At 35.3% G+C, this 17,693-nt stretch overlaps 3 protein-coding genes across 8 annotated transcripts; 2 read left to right on the top strand and 1 right to left on the bottom strand.

Moving 5' to 3' along the window:
* The first annotated feature begins 261 nt into the window (after window positions 1-261).
* LOC130821184 (NADH dehydrogenase [ubiquinone] iron-sulfur protein 5-B) lies at window positions 262-5,695 on the top strand. Its single transcript, XM_057686867.1, has 2 exons — window positions 262-635; window positions 5,320-5,695. Exons 1-2 carry the CDS (start codon window positions 486-488, stop codon window positions 5,416-5,418), a joined length of 249 nt encoding a protein of 82 aa, XP_057542850.1. The 5' UTR covers window positions 262-485; the 3' UTR covers window positions 5,419-5,695.
* A 749-nt stretch (window positions 5,696-6,444) lies between these two features.
* Window positions 6,445-12,584, top strand: LOC130821183 (protein FAR1-RELATED SEQUENCE 11). The gene is made up of 3 exons (XM_057686866.1): window positions 6,445-7,868; window positions 9,714-10,157; window positions 11,053-12,584. Exons 1-3 carry the CDS (start codon window positions 6,843-6,845, stop codon window positions 11,668-11,670), a joined length of 2,088 nt encoding a protein of 695 aa, XP_057542849.1. The 5' UTR covers window positions 6,445-6,842; the 3' UTR covers window positions 11,671-12,584.
* A 51-nt stretch (window positions 12,585-12,635) lies between these two features.
* On the bottom strand, window positions 12,636-17,554 carry LOC130821182 (putative pentatricopeptide repeat-containing protein At5g59900). Of its 6 annotated transcripts, none has more exons than XM_057686863.1 (4): window positions 14,631-17,554; window positions 14,305-14,491; window positions 13,177-13,306; window positions 12,636-13,065 (listed from the first exon to the last, which is right to left on the bottom strand). In XM_057686863.1, the coding sequence occupies exon 1, from the start codon at window positions 17,430-17,432 to the stop codon at window positions 14,709-14,711; it is 2,724 nt and encodes a 907-aa protein (XP_057542846.1). In that variant the 5' UTR covers window positions 17,433-17,554; the 3' UTR covers window positions 12,636-13,065; window positions 13,177-13,306; window positions 14,305-14,491; window positions 14,631-14,708. The 6 variants fall into 6 exon arrangements, with proteins under 6 accessions (XP_057542846.1, XP_057542845.1, XP_057542843.1 ...); XM_057686862.1 differs by having other exon boundaries at window positions 13,177-13,272; XM_057686860.1 differs by having other exon boundaries at window positions 13,177-13,267.
* Between the last annotated feature and the right edge of the window lie 139 nt (window positions 17,555-17,693).

The following is a 17,693-nucleotide window of genomic DNA, read 5'->3' as shown; positions in this document are numbered from 1 at the left end:
AAACTGAGACTCAAACTGTGAAGATTGAAGAATGAGACTGAGTTATGAGAAGGAGATTGAAAGTTGGAAGAAGATGAGAAACGAAGAAGTGGGCAAGTTAAGCAAGAAAAAGAGAAAAGATAAACCGAGACAAAAGAGAAAAGATAAACTGAGGATAAACCTTAGTTATTTAATTTTATATCTTTATAAATAAATACAGTATATTAAATACAGTATAATAATCTTTAGTTAAAACGATAATTAAATAGCTTAAAATCATATTTGTTACAGCTGGACTTGATATACGTTTCTCGAATAGAAGGATTTGAGATAGGTCTCACGAATAAAAGTGTATCCAAGAGAATAGCTGTTTGAATTTTGTATGAAAACAATATTTGTAAGGATACTTGATTTAGGAATTGGGTGGGCTGATCCGGTGATCCCTTGTAAACTCGTCCATTTCTGAAAAGTCGACCAGAGAGAGAGAGAATCTGAAGAGAGCAACAATGGCGTCAGGATGGGGGATTTCGGGCAACAAGGGTAGATGTTACGATTTCTGGATTGATTTCAGTGAATGTATGTCTCGTTGTCGTGAACCTAAGGATTGTTCTCTCCTTCGCGAAGACTATCTCGAGTGTCTTCATCACTCTAAAGAGGTTTGTTTTCTTCCCTATCTCTTTGTTATCATTTATCTTTTCAGATCAGATCTTTTCGATTTCACTGCATCACTCTCATTTTTGTCACCATTCATCACACATTTCTGCTGTTATGTCATGTTACTATATGAAACCCTAATTTTTTGTTTCGCTTATTGCTGATTTAGCGGTGAAATAGTTTCCTGTATTGTTCAGTTTATCCTAATTATTTTTAATGAGTAGTTTAAACTACCAGGTATATTGTAGTTCAAATGGTTTTGTTGTGGATAGATGATGTGTGGATTTTTTAGTTGCGATTGGTATGAAGGAGGTTGAAAAAGATTTATGAACTGCTTGCTGATTTGGAATTAGTTTTGTTTGGTTTCTATCTAGAGAATGAAGAATAATAGGTGGTTCATTAATTTTCCCCAAACTTTTTTCGCATTGTTTATGTGATTTTTTGATTGGATTGGGTAGCGTGAATGAATTTCAAAAGAGGAGTTTTTTTGCTTCATCTAGAGGTGATTGGTGGTTAAACGGCCTTCCTATTTTTTTCTTTTGAATTAGGAATGTCTTAATGCAATTGATATTTCAAGGTATTTTTGGTTTTGCAAAATTTTGTTGGATTATTGATCAAATTGTAGTGAGGGGAGATGAGTTGGAATATCATTCAATAAGAAGGTGTTTGGAGACTTGGACAATCTTTTTGAGTAAAATGAAATGATATAGAGGAGACTAATGGGCTGGTATCATGGATTCATTGCTTTATGGATTAGTACTTGTTAAGCTGAGAGCCTGAGAGATTTGAGGCGGAATCAAGTAAGTGAAGTTGGATACTAAACCTCAAACTAAATAAATGGGTTAGAGTTGAAGCGTTTTTAACATGTTTAAATTTAACCGATTAATGAATGTTGGTGAGATAAGCATTCTGGTTTTTGACACAACTTGCAGTTACCTATTTAACTTAAGTATGGAATTTTATAAAGTTCTAATATTATATGAAGGTAAAAGATACCAGATCTCACTTCATTCATGAAATATTAATATATTAATATAATAAAAGGTCGGTGCTTAGTTAAATATGACGTTATGCTATGTTTATTTGAAATTTGACTGAAAATGATTTATCATTGAAGTTTTCTAGAAATTATAGCTTCAAGGGGTGAAATGGGTTAACACAATTGATCATTTAATCATTATCAACAGGATGTTGACATGTTTAAATAGATTGGTTGGTTTGCGCCAAGATTTTTCAACCTGCTTATTTTTGACATGACTTATTTGATCCTTGGTAGAATCATAGATGGTTGTGATTGATGCAATCGTACAATAACATGATATAATTATTCATTAGTGTTCCTTAAGTAGAGTTGAGAAAATGCAGCCAATTTAGCCTGCGATGTGGGAGCAGATGCCACTATGCAACAGTGAAGATTTAGAAAATATGATGGAGAGGATACTTTTTTATCAGCTGGACATTGGGACAGAATAAAGGCCTTGACATTTTAAGTCTACACTAGATCGAGAGACTTTGCGTTCTTTACTAAAATAGTCCATTGAAATCAGTTGTATATCTTGTAGCATAAAATTGGGATTATATTATGATGACTATTTTTAAACTCTATATGTAATCATGTTTTAGCTCTGCTCTTCACCGGAGCTGGTTTTTATTCATGTTTTGGATCTGTTAGTTACTAAAAATTCATTTGGGTTTATAAGTATTGGGAAGTTTGGTGGGCATTAGGAGGTAGTTGGCTCACCTTTTTTAAATATCAGGTGTGGATTTGGAATCACTTGAGTGGCTAAACCCATACCTTATATTTGACTATGAAAATTTACAAATCCACTTTCAAAACCCCCAAGGGCATGGGCTTCACATAACCTTGGGGGTAGGTGGCTTTTGTTGGTTCTTGCACCCATATAATTAAACCTTAGGTTTATTTTTTTTTATTCAAGAACAACATTTCTGCCTTTAGTCGGACGTTAGAAAACCCATCTACAATCACTACTCTCTGTCACCATCTTTCCCTTACAATGGCCAATACCTTTCTCTTTTTGCTTCGACAACAGTTTCTCTACTTCCCTTTGTTTAGTGGTTGCAACTGTGGCTACTCTTTTGAATTGTAAGCATGGAAATGGTGGGAAAAAATCATCTTATTTTGGAACTTTTATAGATTGGTCAAGATTTATTAATTGCGATGGTAAAGTTTTGTTTGTGTTGAATTCACAAATCATGAATTGTTCTAGCAAATGACCAAGTTATTTTCCTTTGATATATGCCTCAATTTATGTGTTGCTTCCTTAATATTGTACAAAAAGTGACAAAAAGCACATAGTAGAGGGAGATAAAAACCATTTGAAGAAGAGAGTTGGTGGTCTCAGTTCTGGAGATTGGAGAGTTTGATAGAGCGGTAGGGAAGAGAGTGCACATAAAATAGAAATTAACCAAACAAGTAGAATCAAGTACGCTTTTCTACACATCATTCATTCCAAACCCATGAGTTTAGTATCCAAAGTCCAAACCCATACGTGTTACTACATGGTGAACCAAATGGCCCTTTACAGGTTTGATCTCTAAATACTTATGTTTTTGGTTATGTATGTAAAAGCTCTCATTTTATCATTGTCCACCAACAAGTCAATGTATTTAGATTTCTAAAATACAGTGAATGCTATGTACCATGTCTGGGAATGAAGTAGACATGGGTAGAGAAAGAAGTTATCTTCCTATGGCATACTCTTAGCCTTCTTGCATTCATTTCTTGCTCTCCAAATTAGAGTAATAGGTGAGCTAGTTATTTTGAGTCTGAATGGGCAGAGATGTTTAGCTAGAGTGTAGAGCAATAAAGCTAATCGTGTTTAGCAAGAGCACATTTTCGAACTCCCTCCTACATTCCAATACAAAGATGTATGAAGTGAATGTCAAGGGAGTGATAAGCAAGTTGATAGTAAATAGCTACCACAAATGAAGAGTAGAAAGAAGTTAATATTACTGGATAAAGTGCTCATTGAATCTTGAGTTTGTCTCATGTGACTGTGTATATAGATTTTAGAGATTTACAAATATATAGGTATGATAGAGAGCTATTTGTCACTTGTGAACTATTTTATGCTTAGTCACGCATGCAAATCACTTGAACTTATGCTGCTGTTAATTTTGGTACTTTGATGGTTTTTTGATTGGGATACAATGTTAGTCCCTTCAATTTTTTACTTGCAACATTTGGTATTTTGGTTGTCAAAGTTCTCACATAAATTGGTCAAAAGTATCTGACAAAACAAAGTAGTTCTTAGATGCTAGTTTAGAAGATAAGAGTGTTGTTTTGTTGATTCCCATCAAAATCAAATAAGCCTTGCTATAAGCATAGAAATTGAGATTCACCATCAGATTTTGTGCTCTTTTTTATTGAGTTTGTCGTATGTCTTCCAACATTGGATGCTTCTTCTTTGAAGAAAATTCGAAGATATATGAGTGATAAAATTGAAAACATTCTTCACATTCTCTCACTCTAATTAAGCCAGTGGAACTGCAAAATCCAAAGATGGCTGTACTTCCGAGGAGAATTTTAAATGAGTGAATGACTTTGATATCTAGGTCAACAAGGGAGTATTAGAGGACAAGGAACTATGGTAATTGGCAAGATTGTAGGGAGAATAAGGTGAGGGATAAGCAGAACTTAAGGGAGTTACTGAATATTAATGGAGTAAGAAAAATTGCTTAATCATCAGGGTATAAAGGTCACCAAGGACTAACTTGGAAACCACTACCTAAATTTGGGACTACTCAGAGAATAATCCTAAATTGAAACTCTTATAAGAAGGTAAAGAAATGATGTGATGTTTGTAGTCAATTTTTCTGTACATTTTCTGTTGATTTTCTTGTTGTAAAATTTTACTTCCGGAGTTTCTTACAACTTCGTATAAACAATTTGACTTTGCACTAATTATATAACAAGTTTGACCATTACGTTTATGGTATCTACCTAAATTAGTCTCGTATCACACACAATATGCTGAATAAGTTTTTTTTTTTTTTTTTTGCTGAATAGGTATTTTGACTTTTATGGATAATTTTTTTTGAGGTTTAAACTTCAAACAAAAGAAGGGATCCCTGGAGATTAGGAAGTACTGGAGAGGGAAAATGCAAGCCAATTAGTAAATGACATGTGGCATTTTAACCTATTCAAAAATGTAAAGAAGATTAAGGACTAATATAGGTAGACACTCCATTAAGTTGGGATTAAAGTCATCTAATTATGTGAGAATAATGGGATTGTCTTAGATGGACATGTTTGGTTTGGACTGTTTATTTTCGTATTTAGGTTAACCTCCAATATTTTGGATATGTTAAAAAAAAACAGATTGTTTGATGTCCTTGTACATTTTTCAAAATAGCATCAACTAGTTATTTTTTGGTTTTAGATATGTTTAAGTTGTGCGTTGAATTGGGTCCGTCTCAATTGGAGCAAGTATTATTTTTCACAGGCAAGATCATATCTCACCTAGCTCTTACCTTCCCTCAGCTTATTCTATAATTCCAAAAAATACTCTGGCGTTGAAAATTGCTTATGTAAAAATTTTGCAATTCAAAAAGAACATAGGAAGTACATGTTTAGGAGCATTTTTTAATGTACTTATCTTGCTACGTATGTTACGGTATTGATAGACCTTTCCGTCATGAAAAATGATTACTATTGATTTGCAGTTTCAAAGACGGAACAAGGTTTACAAGGAAGAACAGCGCCAGATAAGAGCAGCTGCAAGGAAGGCCAAGGGTGAAGACGAGAATGAAAATCATCACTGATATAGGCCAAATTTTAAATCTGCAATAATAAGAAATTTGTAATGAATTGTATTTGAATTGAACTCCCAGTTCATGCTTCTGCATTTCAGTGTTGCAGAATTTAAGTTTTGAATTTCATCATGTGCAAACTGTTGAGATTTTTTATTTATTTTTTTGCTCAATAATTTTTAAATTTTGTCATGAATATGCTAAACAATTGGATGATTCCTGGGATGCCCGGTATATGTATTTGGTTTCATGCCACTGCTTACTTCAAGGCTATACCTATGTTTTAGAATTTGATTCCCTCAAAAGTAATGCCCCAATAAACCCAAAATTTTAAATTAATGCAGCAAAATTCTTAATATGAAATTTTCTTAGTGTCCAAAAAAATAACTTTGGCAAGTTTCTATAATTAATGTTTTTAAATTTCCCAGATATTATATGAATTTACTCTATCTAGCAAACTACTTTTAAACAGGTCAGAATTTTGAATTAAATGATTGGAATTAGGTGATTTGTCCATTAATTTTGATGATTGTAATTTGCAAAAATAAATTGTGACTATAATTTGCAAAAATAAATTGCGACTATAATTTGTAAAGGCTTATTTTTAGGTTGTTCACAAATATGTTTATACTAGTTTAAGTATATAAACAGATGGTAAAGTTGTCAAACTATGCTATATTTGATGAATGAGCTGGTTGAAATAATTTACTATGAATCAATCTATTTATAAGTTACTTTCACTAGCATATTTAAAATTAATTGGTAAAATTAGATTTTGTTTAGTGCACCTGATTTTTACATATCAAAACTATTTTTTCTAATCAATCTGATTGAAATTAATTTTTACTGATTAAAACTTATTTTTACTGTTTGAAACTGATTTTTAATTATAAATAATAGCTAAGTTATACCGATTAAAACTGATTTTTACTGATTATAGCTGATAATCGATTGGTCAAATCGACCACCTCATCCAACTGTTAGCCTGTTTATCTAACACCACCCAATAGTCTATTGGTCAAAAATCGCTGCTGTAACCTTGTTTAGAAGGTGAGACACTCGGACTTAGAGACACTCAGACTTAGAGAGTAGCTAAGTATGGAATCTAAGAGACAAATCCTCCATTAACCCCCCAATTATCTCACTCAAAAACTTCATAATTCAAGAAAAAATTAAGAAAAAACTTCCAAATTACAAGCCATGAATTACAAATTGCAGGAGCAATAAAATCTCTTTCAATTATATCTCTCCAGCGATAAAATGGCAGACCAATTTCACGACGAGCAGACAAATTCATATTGCCTACTAATACTACTGTTGGATTATGCTCAACAAAGCTTGTGAGTGTATAAGAATTGAAATTATCCGTCTCTTTATTGATTCTGTGCTTCAAATTTTTGATTGAGTTCGATTTTTTGGTTTTAAATTATTGAATTATGTCGGTAATTTCATTGCTTGAACTGGGTTGTGAGAAAAATATGATGTCTAATCAAGAAAATAGGCATTCTATGGTGGTATTTGATGAACATTCTGATCATAGATCTTTATCTTTGGATGATTCTAGTAGTGCTGATGATTCACCTAATGAAAATAGACTTTCTTTAGAACATACAAATGATTCTGTTCCTTATATTGGTCAGAGATTTACTTCACATGATGCTGCTTATGAATTTTATAGTGAATATGCTAAGAGATGTGGGTTTTCGATTCGGCGTCATAGAACTGAAGGGAAAGATGGGGTTGGGAAAGGGTTAACTAGAAGGTATTTTGTTTGTCATCGTGCAGGGAATACTCCTGTTAAAGTGGCTAGTGAAAATAAACCCCAACGAAATCGAAAATCATCTCGTTGTGGGTGTCAAGCATATTTGAGAATAAGTAAGACAACTGAATTAGGGCTTTCGGAGTGGCGTGTTACGGGTTTTGTTAATCATCATAACCATGAACTTTTGGAACCTAATCAAGTTCGATTCTTGCCTGCATATAGAACATTATCTGATAGTGATAAGAGCCGGATTTTTATGTTTGCCAAGACTGGGATTTCAGTGCAGCAAATGATGAGGCTGTTGGAGCTAGAGAAATGTGTAGAACCTGGGTATCTTCCGTTTACGGAGAAGGATGTAAGGAACTTGATTCAGTCATTTAGGAAAGTGGATTCTGTAGAGGACAGTATAGACCTTTTGAGAATGTGCAGAAATATTAAGGAAAAGGATCACAACTTTAGATTTGAGTATACTGTGGATTCAAATAACAATTTGGAGAATATTGCTTGGTCTTATACTTCATCAGTTGAAGCATACGAGATGTTTGGTGATGCTGTGGTATTTGATACCACCCATCGTTTGACTGCGTTTGATATGCCTCATGGAATTTGGGTTGGGATAAATAATTATGGTATGCCTTGTTTCTTTGGCTGTGTTCTTATGCGTGAGGAAAATTTGCGGTCGTTATCATGGGCTTTGAAGGTACTATAACCTACATATCTGTCATTTACCATACATTGTGTTATATTTTCTGTGTATTATCATCATAGTTTGATATGCTAATTGCTATTTCTGTCATATATATACTTGTCACTGATGGTGTTTGTGGATAACAAAAGCTACTAGTTTGTTACTCTGTTTATTATACACCGCAGCCATAACTAACTTTTCTCCAGCCCACTTTTGGAAATGAATCTTTTGATGATTTATACTCCTACTTGTTTAAAATGTGCAACCGTCCATATTTATCCACGGCACTTCTTCTTCCACCTTCCGCGACATACTCTTGCCTGCCTTTGGTTTTGTTCAACATCCATGATGATCCAATGGGGTTGAAGTCGAGGATATATTTTCCCTAAATTAATTTTGACACAGCTGCTTGGTTCCGTAGGCTTAAAAATTTTCACATTAAGATCTCTTGATGTCTAAGAGAAATACTTTTTTTTTTCAGAATAGGCTTCCCTAGTGCAAAGATATGTTTTGCATAATATCTGGATTTCTTCATTTAGTTTCAGGCAGGATAAAGAGTTCACTCAAAAATGTTGAAAGCTATATTCAGGATCAGTAGCTAAACTTTTTAAGCTCTTGATATATACTCGATACCGAGTGCATATAACTAATGGGGCGTTAGTACAAAAACTTCTTTTCCTAATATAATATATAATTATATATGTAGTGACAACATTAAAAATCAAGATATAATATTTGGCTTAGTCGTAAAGTTAATATTTCTATAACTAAGAGGTCAAGAATTTAAACCTTCACTCCCTCATTTTGAACTCAAGTTAGAGCCTAAACTTTTGCTCACTTTAGTTATCATCCAAATTTTGCCAGTGATCACTTTGTGTTAAAGCTTATATACAACAGCTTACACACAAAAAGGCTTAGTTGTAAAAGCTATAGTCGTACAACCATTTTGAGTAGAGTGGGATCATTGGTGGATCTTAGTTTAGGCCTAGCAAAGCCTGACCCTTGAAATTTTTTGGGTCATTATATAAAACCAAATATATTGTCAATATTACTACAGGAAGATGTGGCCTAGCGGTTAAGAGTATATTTCTTGCTCTAGAGGTTGGAAGTTCAAATCCCCCCTCAATATTTTTGTATGTATAGTAACCTTGGCCCCCTCAAACTTTTGGCCAAAGATTCGTCAAGTGTACTGAATTTCTAGAAAAGACCTTCATATGGAGTATGTGATGTATAATGACACCTTTAAAAATCATATAATGGTTGGCTTAGTGTTGAATTTAAATGTTCTCTATCTAAGAGGTCCAGAGTTTAAATCAATGTCACATGATTAGCCAATCTCCTCATGATTAGCAAATCGAAAAAAGCGACTTGTGGTCCATTTTGGGCTATATTGAGCCAGATTGAGTGTATCGCAAATTCAAAAAGTGAATTAGCTAGCGAATTATGTTGGACTGGTTTAAATCTTTGCTCCCCTCTGAATCCAACTTTAGCGGTTAACCTTTTTGCCTCCTCAAATTTTCACCCAAGTTTCGCCATTGATCACCTTGTATTAAGGCATAGTTGAAACAGCTAAGGTAGTACAACTGTTTATGAGTTTAGAGTAAGATAAAGGTTTACAGAAGTTCCCGAAAGCTTTCTCTTAATCAATTATAAGCATACATCATGACGACATGTTTGAGTTAAATAGCCTTCAATAGGTTCAGCATCTATTAGTTTACAATCAGCTTATTGTTTGCTTTGCAATACCTGTTATAATGTTTCACCTTTTTGCATTCTGATCTTAGTGTGTCATTCTAAAAACATTTTGTCATAGATCATTGAATGTTTTTGTGTCATAACTTGATTCTTTTATTGTAGGCATTTTTAGGTTTTATGAATGGACATGCACCTCAGACGATACTAACTGATCAGAATATGTGTCTGAAAGAGGCAGTGGCTGTGGAGATGCCAACTTCTAAACATGCATTGTGCATATGGCTAATCATAGCCAAGTTTCCATCCTGGTTTAATGCTGTTCTGGGGGAACGATACAATGAGTGGAAGGCAGAGTTCTATCGACTGTATAACTTGGAGTCCATTGACGAGTTCGAGTTGGGTTGGAGGGATATGGTTAATTCTTTTGGTTTACACACTAATAGGCATATCATCAATTTGTTTGCCTTAAGGTCATTTTGGGCATTGTCTTACTTAAGGTGCCATTTCATGGCTGGATTGACAACCAGTGGGCAATCTAAGTCGATAAATGCTTTTATTCAACGGTTTCTTAGTGCTCAAACTCGGCTTGCCCATTTTGTGGAACAAGTAAGTTTATTTTTATTGTTCGGTTTACTCTGTTTATTTTTATTGCTTGGTTTAGACTGAATTATCTTGATCTGTGAAAATTTTGTTGGTGAATTGGTTTACCAAAATTTCTAGGGATTTCAATCAGAATAATCTTGATCTGTTTATTATATTGCTCAGAAAATCTTGCATAAAAAAATGTGCTCCCAATCTTTTATAATATATCTAGAGTGCGAAAATTATTTCTGAAAATCAAGACTTGCCAAGTGATTAGGTCCTGTATCTTTCTGTTTTTCTTGATATTGTTTCATGTCTTCAAGGTGTGCTATGAAGTGTAAATGGTGTAAAAGCTAGGCATTTTACTTGTGGTTGAATGCTTTTCCTTTCATCCTTTAACAGTGTTCAATTCTTTCCACATATAGGAAGCGTATTTCGCCTTTCCCCTTGCCTGTAGGGGAGCTCCAGCCTTACCTTCGACAAAAAATTGTTGGTTTGATATGTCTATTGTGTTAAATTAGGCTGGACTTATTGTCAATGACAGCATATAATTGGGGAACACGAGGTGCACACACTTCCTAAGCCAAGGAGATATCATCCCAAAACCATATGGCAATGGGAGGCTCTAATAACTTATAAAGTGTGGACACCATCCTTGTTGGAAAATAACCCACATGTGATCCCACGTCGAAGAATTAGTAAAAGGTTGACTAGCATATATACTTGATGGGATACTCCTAAAACCATTTGGAACCTCATCGGATTTAAGTGCAGTCAACTCTCCTCTAATGAGGGGGCCAATAACAAATTTATCACCATCCCAACATATTGTAGCCCTTGTAGTCCATTTTTCTTTGAGTTCTATTAATGATTGCTTCTTTCAAACAAGTTTTAAGGATCTTCGGCTTTGCCTTAACAGGTTGCTGTTGCTGTCGATTTTAAAGATCACGCTGGCAAGCAGCGAACAATGCAACAGAATCTTCAAAACATTTGCCTAAAAACCGGTGCACCAATGGAATCCCATGCTGCCTCAATTCTCACACCCTTTGCATTCTCCAAGTTACAGGACCAACTTGTTTTGGCTGCTCACTATGCTTCGTTCGAGATGGAAGACGGTTTTCTTGTCCGACACCACACTAAACTCCAAGGTGGTCGGAAAGTGCACTGGAACCCGAGAGAAGGTATCATCAGTTGTAGCTGTCATCAGTTTGAGTTTTCAGGTATCCTATGCCGGCATGCTCTCAGAGTTCTCTCTACCGGAAACTGCTTTCAAATCCCAGAAAGATATCTTCCTCTGAGATGGTGCCGAGTCAACTCATCCGCTACTAAGCTCCAATGCACTCTTAATGACCACGGAGAAAAAGTTCAGCGATTACAGAGCATGGTATCCATGCTAGTTTCAGAGTCGTCTAAGTCAAAGGAACGCTTAGATTTGGCAACTGAACAAGTATCAATTCTTTTGTCGCGGGTTAAGGAACAGCAGGTTTCGTCCTCACTTGTCAAAATAGATACTGTTACACATGGGAATTTTCGTTAGATCTCTTCTAGTGCAGTCATTTAGTCATTGTTGCAATGCGGGGGAATCAGCTGGTTCAAAACATTTCACTATCCCAGTACCATTAAGTGGTTTCCACCTACAATGGTTTAATGGGTTTAAAAAGGATCAGATGTGTGCAACCTTACTCTTATTTATGATGAAACCAACAAAGCGGGGTTGTTCAGAACGAGGAGCGGAAAAGTCTTTCATGGGTTGTAAAGTTGGACGATACATGTGGCTTTCGAGGACTTCGATGCTGGTTCCGTCAAGTCATTGGTCATTTTTTTATTGATCTCGTTGGTGTTCGTGTTGTAATCAGTTTTTCAGGGTTCATGACCTATTGGTATGTTTTCATTTAATCGTCGCATAGTTCAAGAAGTTTGTATATATCTAGTGCGTGAAGAGTTTTGATACAGAATCTTGGTTGCATCAAAACAAGATTCCTAGTCCAACGTTGGCCATTGTTAGGTTGTGGCTCTAGGATCTCGACCCATATTTGCGAGTGATTGTATTACTTCATCTACGATGACTAAATGAAGTAAGAAAGAGAAAGAAAACAATAATAACCCTTTTTGGATTCTAGGATAGATTGAGAGAATAGAAGAGATAAAGTGAGAATCAAACCAAAACCTTATTTGTATTTGCTCAAACTAACTAAAAACCCAATTCTCACATTTATTCATTGATCATGCTTGAAAAGCAAGTTTATGCGTACGTTTTGCGGTTTCAAAGCCTAGCACATTAAGCCATAACAATGCTTAGAAAGAAAACAATATTATCCCATCAATAATTCTTAATCTATAACCGTAATTTATAAATCACAAAAAAAAATAATAATGATAATAAAAAAACAAAATTGAAAAAGGTAAAATAAAATCACATAATTCTCACCTTATCAAATCCTACCACATAAGAGTGATTTGTTAAGTTCACAAATCACCGTTATTTAGTAACACTTTCTCATATCCACGTAGAAATTCGAAAATCTTTTTTCTTTGATTAGGTTGAGTTTCAAAAAGCTTTTGCCTATAAAAAAGGGTGTCCCTTAGCATGAAAATTGTTTTCTTAATTAAATATCCAACACATCCATCTTTGTGATAAACTAGCCTAGGATAACAATAGATTAACTTAGATTAGCCATCCATCTTTGGCATCAACACTTTAGCATATAAAAGTAGATATATGAAAATCATGTCTTGTCTTAGTAGAAAAACTCTTCTTTTGCTATCAAGTAGCGTAAATATGAGAGGTCTTGTCACAGTAGGAAAACTCTCCTTTTTGCTACGAAGTGGCGTTCCGACAATACTCGTTGCGATTTGCTATGTTTTCCAAGCCAGTTGAGAATTTCCATTTTTTTGAGGCTAAGCGAGAGCTACTCCCTATTTCCAACTTAAACTGAAAATCAAAATAAAACATAACAACTTAATCAAATAGGGTTTATTATTACAAATAAGTCTATAGAGTTCTTAAACAAGCTATATAATATATAGAAGGCCTTAAATATACCTTCATTTATAAAAAGCCTTGAAACATTCAATATCCAGAGTATCTAAATGTAGTTGCTTTCACTCTGATATATCCTCCCTGGAATCATTCACTGTTCTTTGAAAAGAACAAACAAAAAGGAGAAAGAATACTGCATTAGTAGTACAAAAACAGATTACTACTTGCCAACAATAGAAGAATTACAAACAATAAAAAAGGAGTATAAAATATAATATCATGAAACTTTCTATTAAGAATAGGAGTATAAATATACAATGCAACTAGTTCAGTACAACACATTGTTCCAATTCGAAGGGTTGGGTAGTCAAAGTATGTTTAGCAAAAGGTCATCGACTGGTATATTTAGACCGAGAATGACTTGGAGGGAAGGAGTGTAAAAGGATACAAATCACCTAGACTTGGAAATTCAGATAATAGAAAATCGGAATATATGGAAAAGAAGAATCCATATGAACGACCATTGGAACTGATATATTGGTTCATGTACCGACCCCAATCTTTAGGAATTAAGGCTCGGCATTGTTGTTGTTGTGTTTGAACATGGTCAAACCTATGTATATGGTTTACTCACTTTGTTCAATATTTGCAACTACAAGACAAGTTCTTGTGCCTTCGTTTCAAATTCTATGAGTTATGTATAACAATTGATTAATTTTAACAAACATATTTCATTTACCCTCATCCACACTGCAATCAGTTGATTGATGCCCCACGAGCCTAATGCTTAAAGCTTTCCTGGAATTCAGAGGTTATAGATGTGGACTAAGCCAGATCAGAATTAGGGACGAACAATATCATATTGCTGGGTCTCCATGCCTTTTAAATGATGAACAGCTCAGACAATTATTATGAGCCAATTGCTCTAGATGTGTAGTGGTTCCAAACCGAATTAATTAATTAAAAGAGAACGTTTACTACACAACTAAAGGCTACAATTAGGTTGAGTTTTAAAAGGCGTGAAGCGTCTTAAGCGCCAAGGATCCCTAGACCTAGGCTCTAGGTGCCCCCAAAGGTGCTAAGTCCTAACCTTTGGGTATGAGTCATCCCAAAACCCACACAAAAGGTCAAAACCCCCCGATAACCCCAAAATAAATTAGAAGAGAAATGAAAAGAGATGAGTAAATATACCAGGTAACGAATAAGTGCTGGCATTAAATGGGCTTCTTTTGAGACCAAGACCAAAAGGTACTCTAAAATGCTCACCTTACGCACAATAGAGCGATGTGAGGCGTTTGCCTTGAAGAAACACCTTGCCTTATCTAGGGGCCCAACCCATCGCCAACCAAGGCACTCGCTTTAGGGCGTGCCTCTGAACCTAAAGAGAAAAGGAATTTGTATAAATGGATCACATTTGCAGCCACACAAACAACCAAGAAATAAAACTTAAGAAATTGATTCAGCAAAAATCCCGACTCAGATTAAGAAGTAATTGTAGTTAGAAATAATGTACTCACCAAGTAGCGGCCAAGACGTCTAACAGCAGAACATGTGCATGCCTCTTAGAGTCCATTGACCACCAAATACAAAAAATGTTATGGAATTGTAATATTTTCTATGCCTTTTCTTATCATGTCATCCCTCAACAAAGCAGCCTTCTCGACATCTCCAGACAAACGGCAGCCAGATATCAAGAAATTATAAGCCACTGCATCAGGAACTAAGCTCTCACTTAGCATAGAGTCCCATATCCTAAAAGCTTCTTGCATATTACCAGCTTTACAGTACTCGTACATTATAGTGGAATAGCTTACGCAATCGGGTTTAATACCACTTTCTATCATCTCTCCTATAAGCTCTAACGCCGCCTCAATCCTACCAAGTTTACAAAACCCATGTATCAATATGTTGAATGTCACTGTGTTGGCTAAACCCCCCTTAAGCATCAATTTATGAAGCTGTAAAGCACTATCCATATTCCCTATGCTGGTGTAATAGCTAAGAAAGCTGCTATAAGTAATCTGATTAGGATTGGTGTCATTTGTGAGCATTTTGTTGTACATTATATATGCTTTATTTACAAATCCCAGTTTACATAAGCCATTGATAAATGCAGAATAGGTGGCAACATTGGGTTCACATCCTTCACTAACCATTATATCCCAAAGTTGGGATGCCTTCTTAAGATTTCCAGCTCTAGTGTAGGCATCAATCATACTTGTATAGATCACATTATCAGGTTTCAATCCCTTGTGATTCATCTCCTTTAAGATCAGCAATAATCTTTCTCTATCATTCTGTTTCAGTGTAACATCAATAAGTATTGAATAACAGACAAGATCCATTTTGATTTGCCTCTCTAACATCTCACCATAAACACACAATGCATCTTGTACTCTTCCCTTTTTGCAGTACCCATGCAAAAGGGCACTGAAACACATCTCATTCATTTCAAAGTTTTCCTTATGAAGATTGTCCACTAGGTTTTTGGCTTCATACACTCTGCCAGCGGAACACAGGCCAGATATCAAGGACCTATAGGTGTACGTGTCTGGAACAAGGCCGCTTTTTAACATTTCGTCCAGTAATTGAAAACCACTTGTGATATCACCTTCCTTACAATAGCCATCAATCATAACATTAAAAGTCACCTCATTAGGAATGACACCTTTCCCAACCATTTCCTTGAATAAATCAATAGCGTCATCGATCCTCCTTGCACGGCAAAGACCACAGATTAGTGCAGTATATGTATATGTATTGGGTGCAATGCCCTTCCCTATCATCTCATGAAAGAACCCAAATGCCCTATCAAGCTCTCCTCCTCTGCAATATCCATTAATCAAGGATGTATAAGTAACCACAGTTGGTGCCAGTTTCTTGCTCATCATTTCTTTATAAAGAAACTCAGCAATGTTCAACTTCCCAAACTTACAATGCCCGTGAATCAATGAATTGTAAGCATAGTCTGTAACTTTTACTTTCGAATCTGACATTTTAGTAAGTAAACTAAGCGCGTCATCAAGCCTTCCTTGCTTACAGAATGAATCAATCATAGCCAAAAAAGTAACTTCATTTGGGGCCAAACCTCTCTGTTCCATACTCTGAAACAGTGACTCTGCCTGTTCAAGTTTACCATCTCTCCAAAGAGAATTGATTAAAGCAGTATATACAATCACATTTGGCACGACTGCAAGCCCGGCCAATTCATTAACCAAATTAAAAGCATCATCTATCTTCCCTTTCTTCCTAAGCCCTTCAATAATAACAGAAACCACACCCTCACTAGGAACAAAACCCAATTCCACCATTTCTCTTGTCATGTCCACCGCCCTCAAAAACTCTCCACCATGACATAATCCAAGCAATAACGTGCAATATGTAACTACATCAGCACTCAAACCCTTTTGACCAAGTGAACACTTAATTTCAATTCCTTCACAAACCCTATTTTTCTTGCACAACCCACGAATCAGCACATTATATGGTACAACACTTAACTCACACCCACTCACTTCCATATGACGAACGGTCTCAATTGCACTATCTAACTCTCTACATTCACACAAACTACGAATAATAGCAGTATATACATAAACATCAGGACGAATGCAATCAAAATCATTGAAGATCTTATCAAACAATTCAATAGCTACACGAAATCGTCGAATTCCAACTAATGCATGAAATAAAGCACTAAGAGTTCTAACCTCAGGAACAAATCCATTCCCCACCATAAGCTTAAGAATAACAACTCCATCTAATACCCTTTTGCTATTCACGTAATTCTGGATCAACAAATCAAAACCCATAAACGAAGAGAACCCAAAATCTTTAAACACCCGAGAAAACTCATAAAAAATCTGAGTTGGATCAAGGTAATGACGATGGTGCTGATTAATTAGGGTTTGCAAAAGAGAAGACGCAGGCCAGAATAAATTTGAATTTACTAGGGCATGAACAAGTATACAAAACGATGCAATTGAATGAGAAAAATTGTAATGAAGACCCAAGAAGTTGAAAAAACGAAGAGCTAATCTAGGGTTATCTAAATTTTGGAGTAATAATTTTTCGACATGGCGAGGTTGAAGTTTGAGGTTTCCATTCAAGGAGAATTTGTCAATTGCGTTTTTCCATGAATTTTGGGGTTTTTCACGGAGTATAGAGGTTAGATCATTCACCATTGCCGATTCAATTTCAGCTCCATTTTCTTCTTGGTTTTCGCCATTGTTGAGAGCTTGAGTCGTGCTGAAAAGTTTACGGCAAATGTGAAAAGTGGGTAGTCGTCTACTTCGTGGAGCTGTGGTGATCGTCGCCATTTTCGCCCTAACTGCTCAGATTAGGTGAAGTTATGGTGGTAGTTTGGTAGACAATTTGCACTTACAGACTCACTCGACCCTGATGACACCACCGCGGTGCTGAGTGGGTTGTTCGTTTTCATTTGTTTTTTTTTTTTTAAAGGAAATTATCAATATTACCTTTAAGTTTTGGCAATTAATGGTACCCCTAAATTTTTTTTATACCCTTGTATTATTGAGCGTTTTATAACTATAACTTTTAAATTTTTTCTGTAAAAAGAG

Source organism: Amaranthus tricolor, chromosome 8 (assembly GCF_026212465.1).
Source record: "Amaranthus tricolor cultivar Red isolate AtriRed21 chromosome 8, ASM2621246v1, whole genome shotgun sequence".
Lineage (NCBI taxonomy): Eukaryota > Viridiplantae > Streptophyta > Magnoliopsida > Caryophyllales > Amaranthaceae > Amaranthus > Amaranthus tricolor.
This window is presented reverse-complemented; position numbering and strand designations above follow the sequence as displayed.

Coding starts and splice junctions, on each gene's coding strand:
- LOC130821184 (XM_057686867.1), top strand. CDS start 486: ATGGCGTCAGGATGGGGGATTTCGGGCAACAAGGGTAGATGTTACGAT. Junction 636..5,319: donor GTCTTCATCACTCTAAAGAG/GTTTGTTTTCTT, acceptor ATTGATTTGCAG/TTTCAAAGACGGAACAAGGT.
- LOC130821183 (XM_057686866.1), top strand. CDS start 6,843: ATGTCGGTAATTTCATTGCTTGAACTGGGTTGTGAGAAAAATATGATG. Junction 7,869..9,713: donor CGTTATCATGGGCTTTGAAG/GTACTATAACCT, acceptor CTTTTATTGTAG/GCATTTTTAGGTTTTATGAA. Junction 10,158..11,052: donor TTGCCCATTTTGTGGAACAA/GTAAGTTTATTT, acceptor TTGCCTTAACAG/GTTGCTGTTGCTGTCGATTT.
- LOC130821182 (XM_057686863.1), bottom strand. CDS start 17,432: ATGGCGACGATCACCACAGCTCCACGAAGTAGACGACTACCCACTTTT.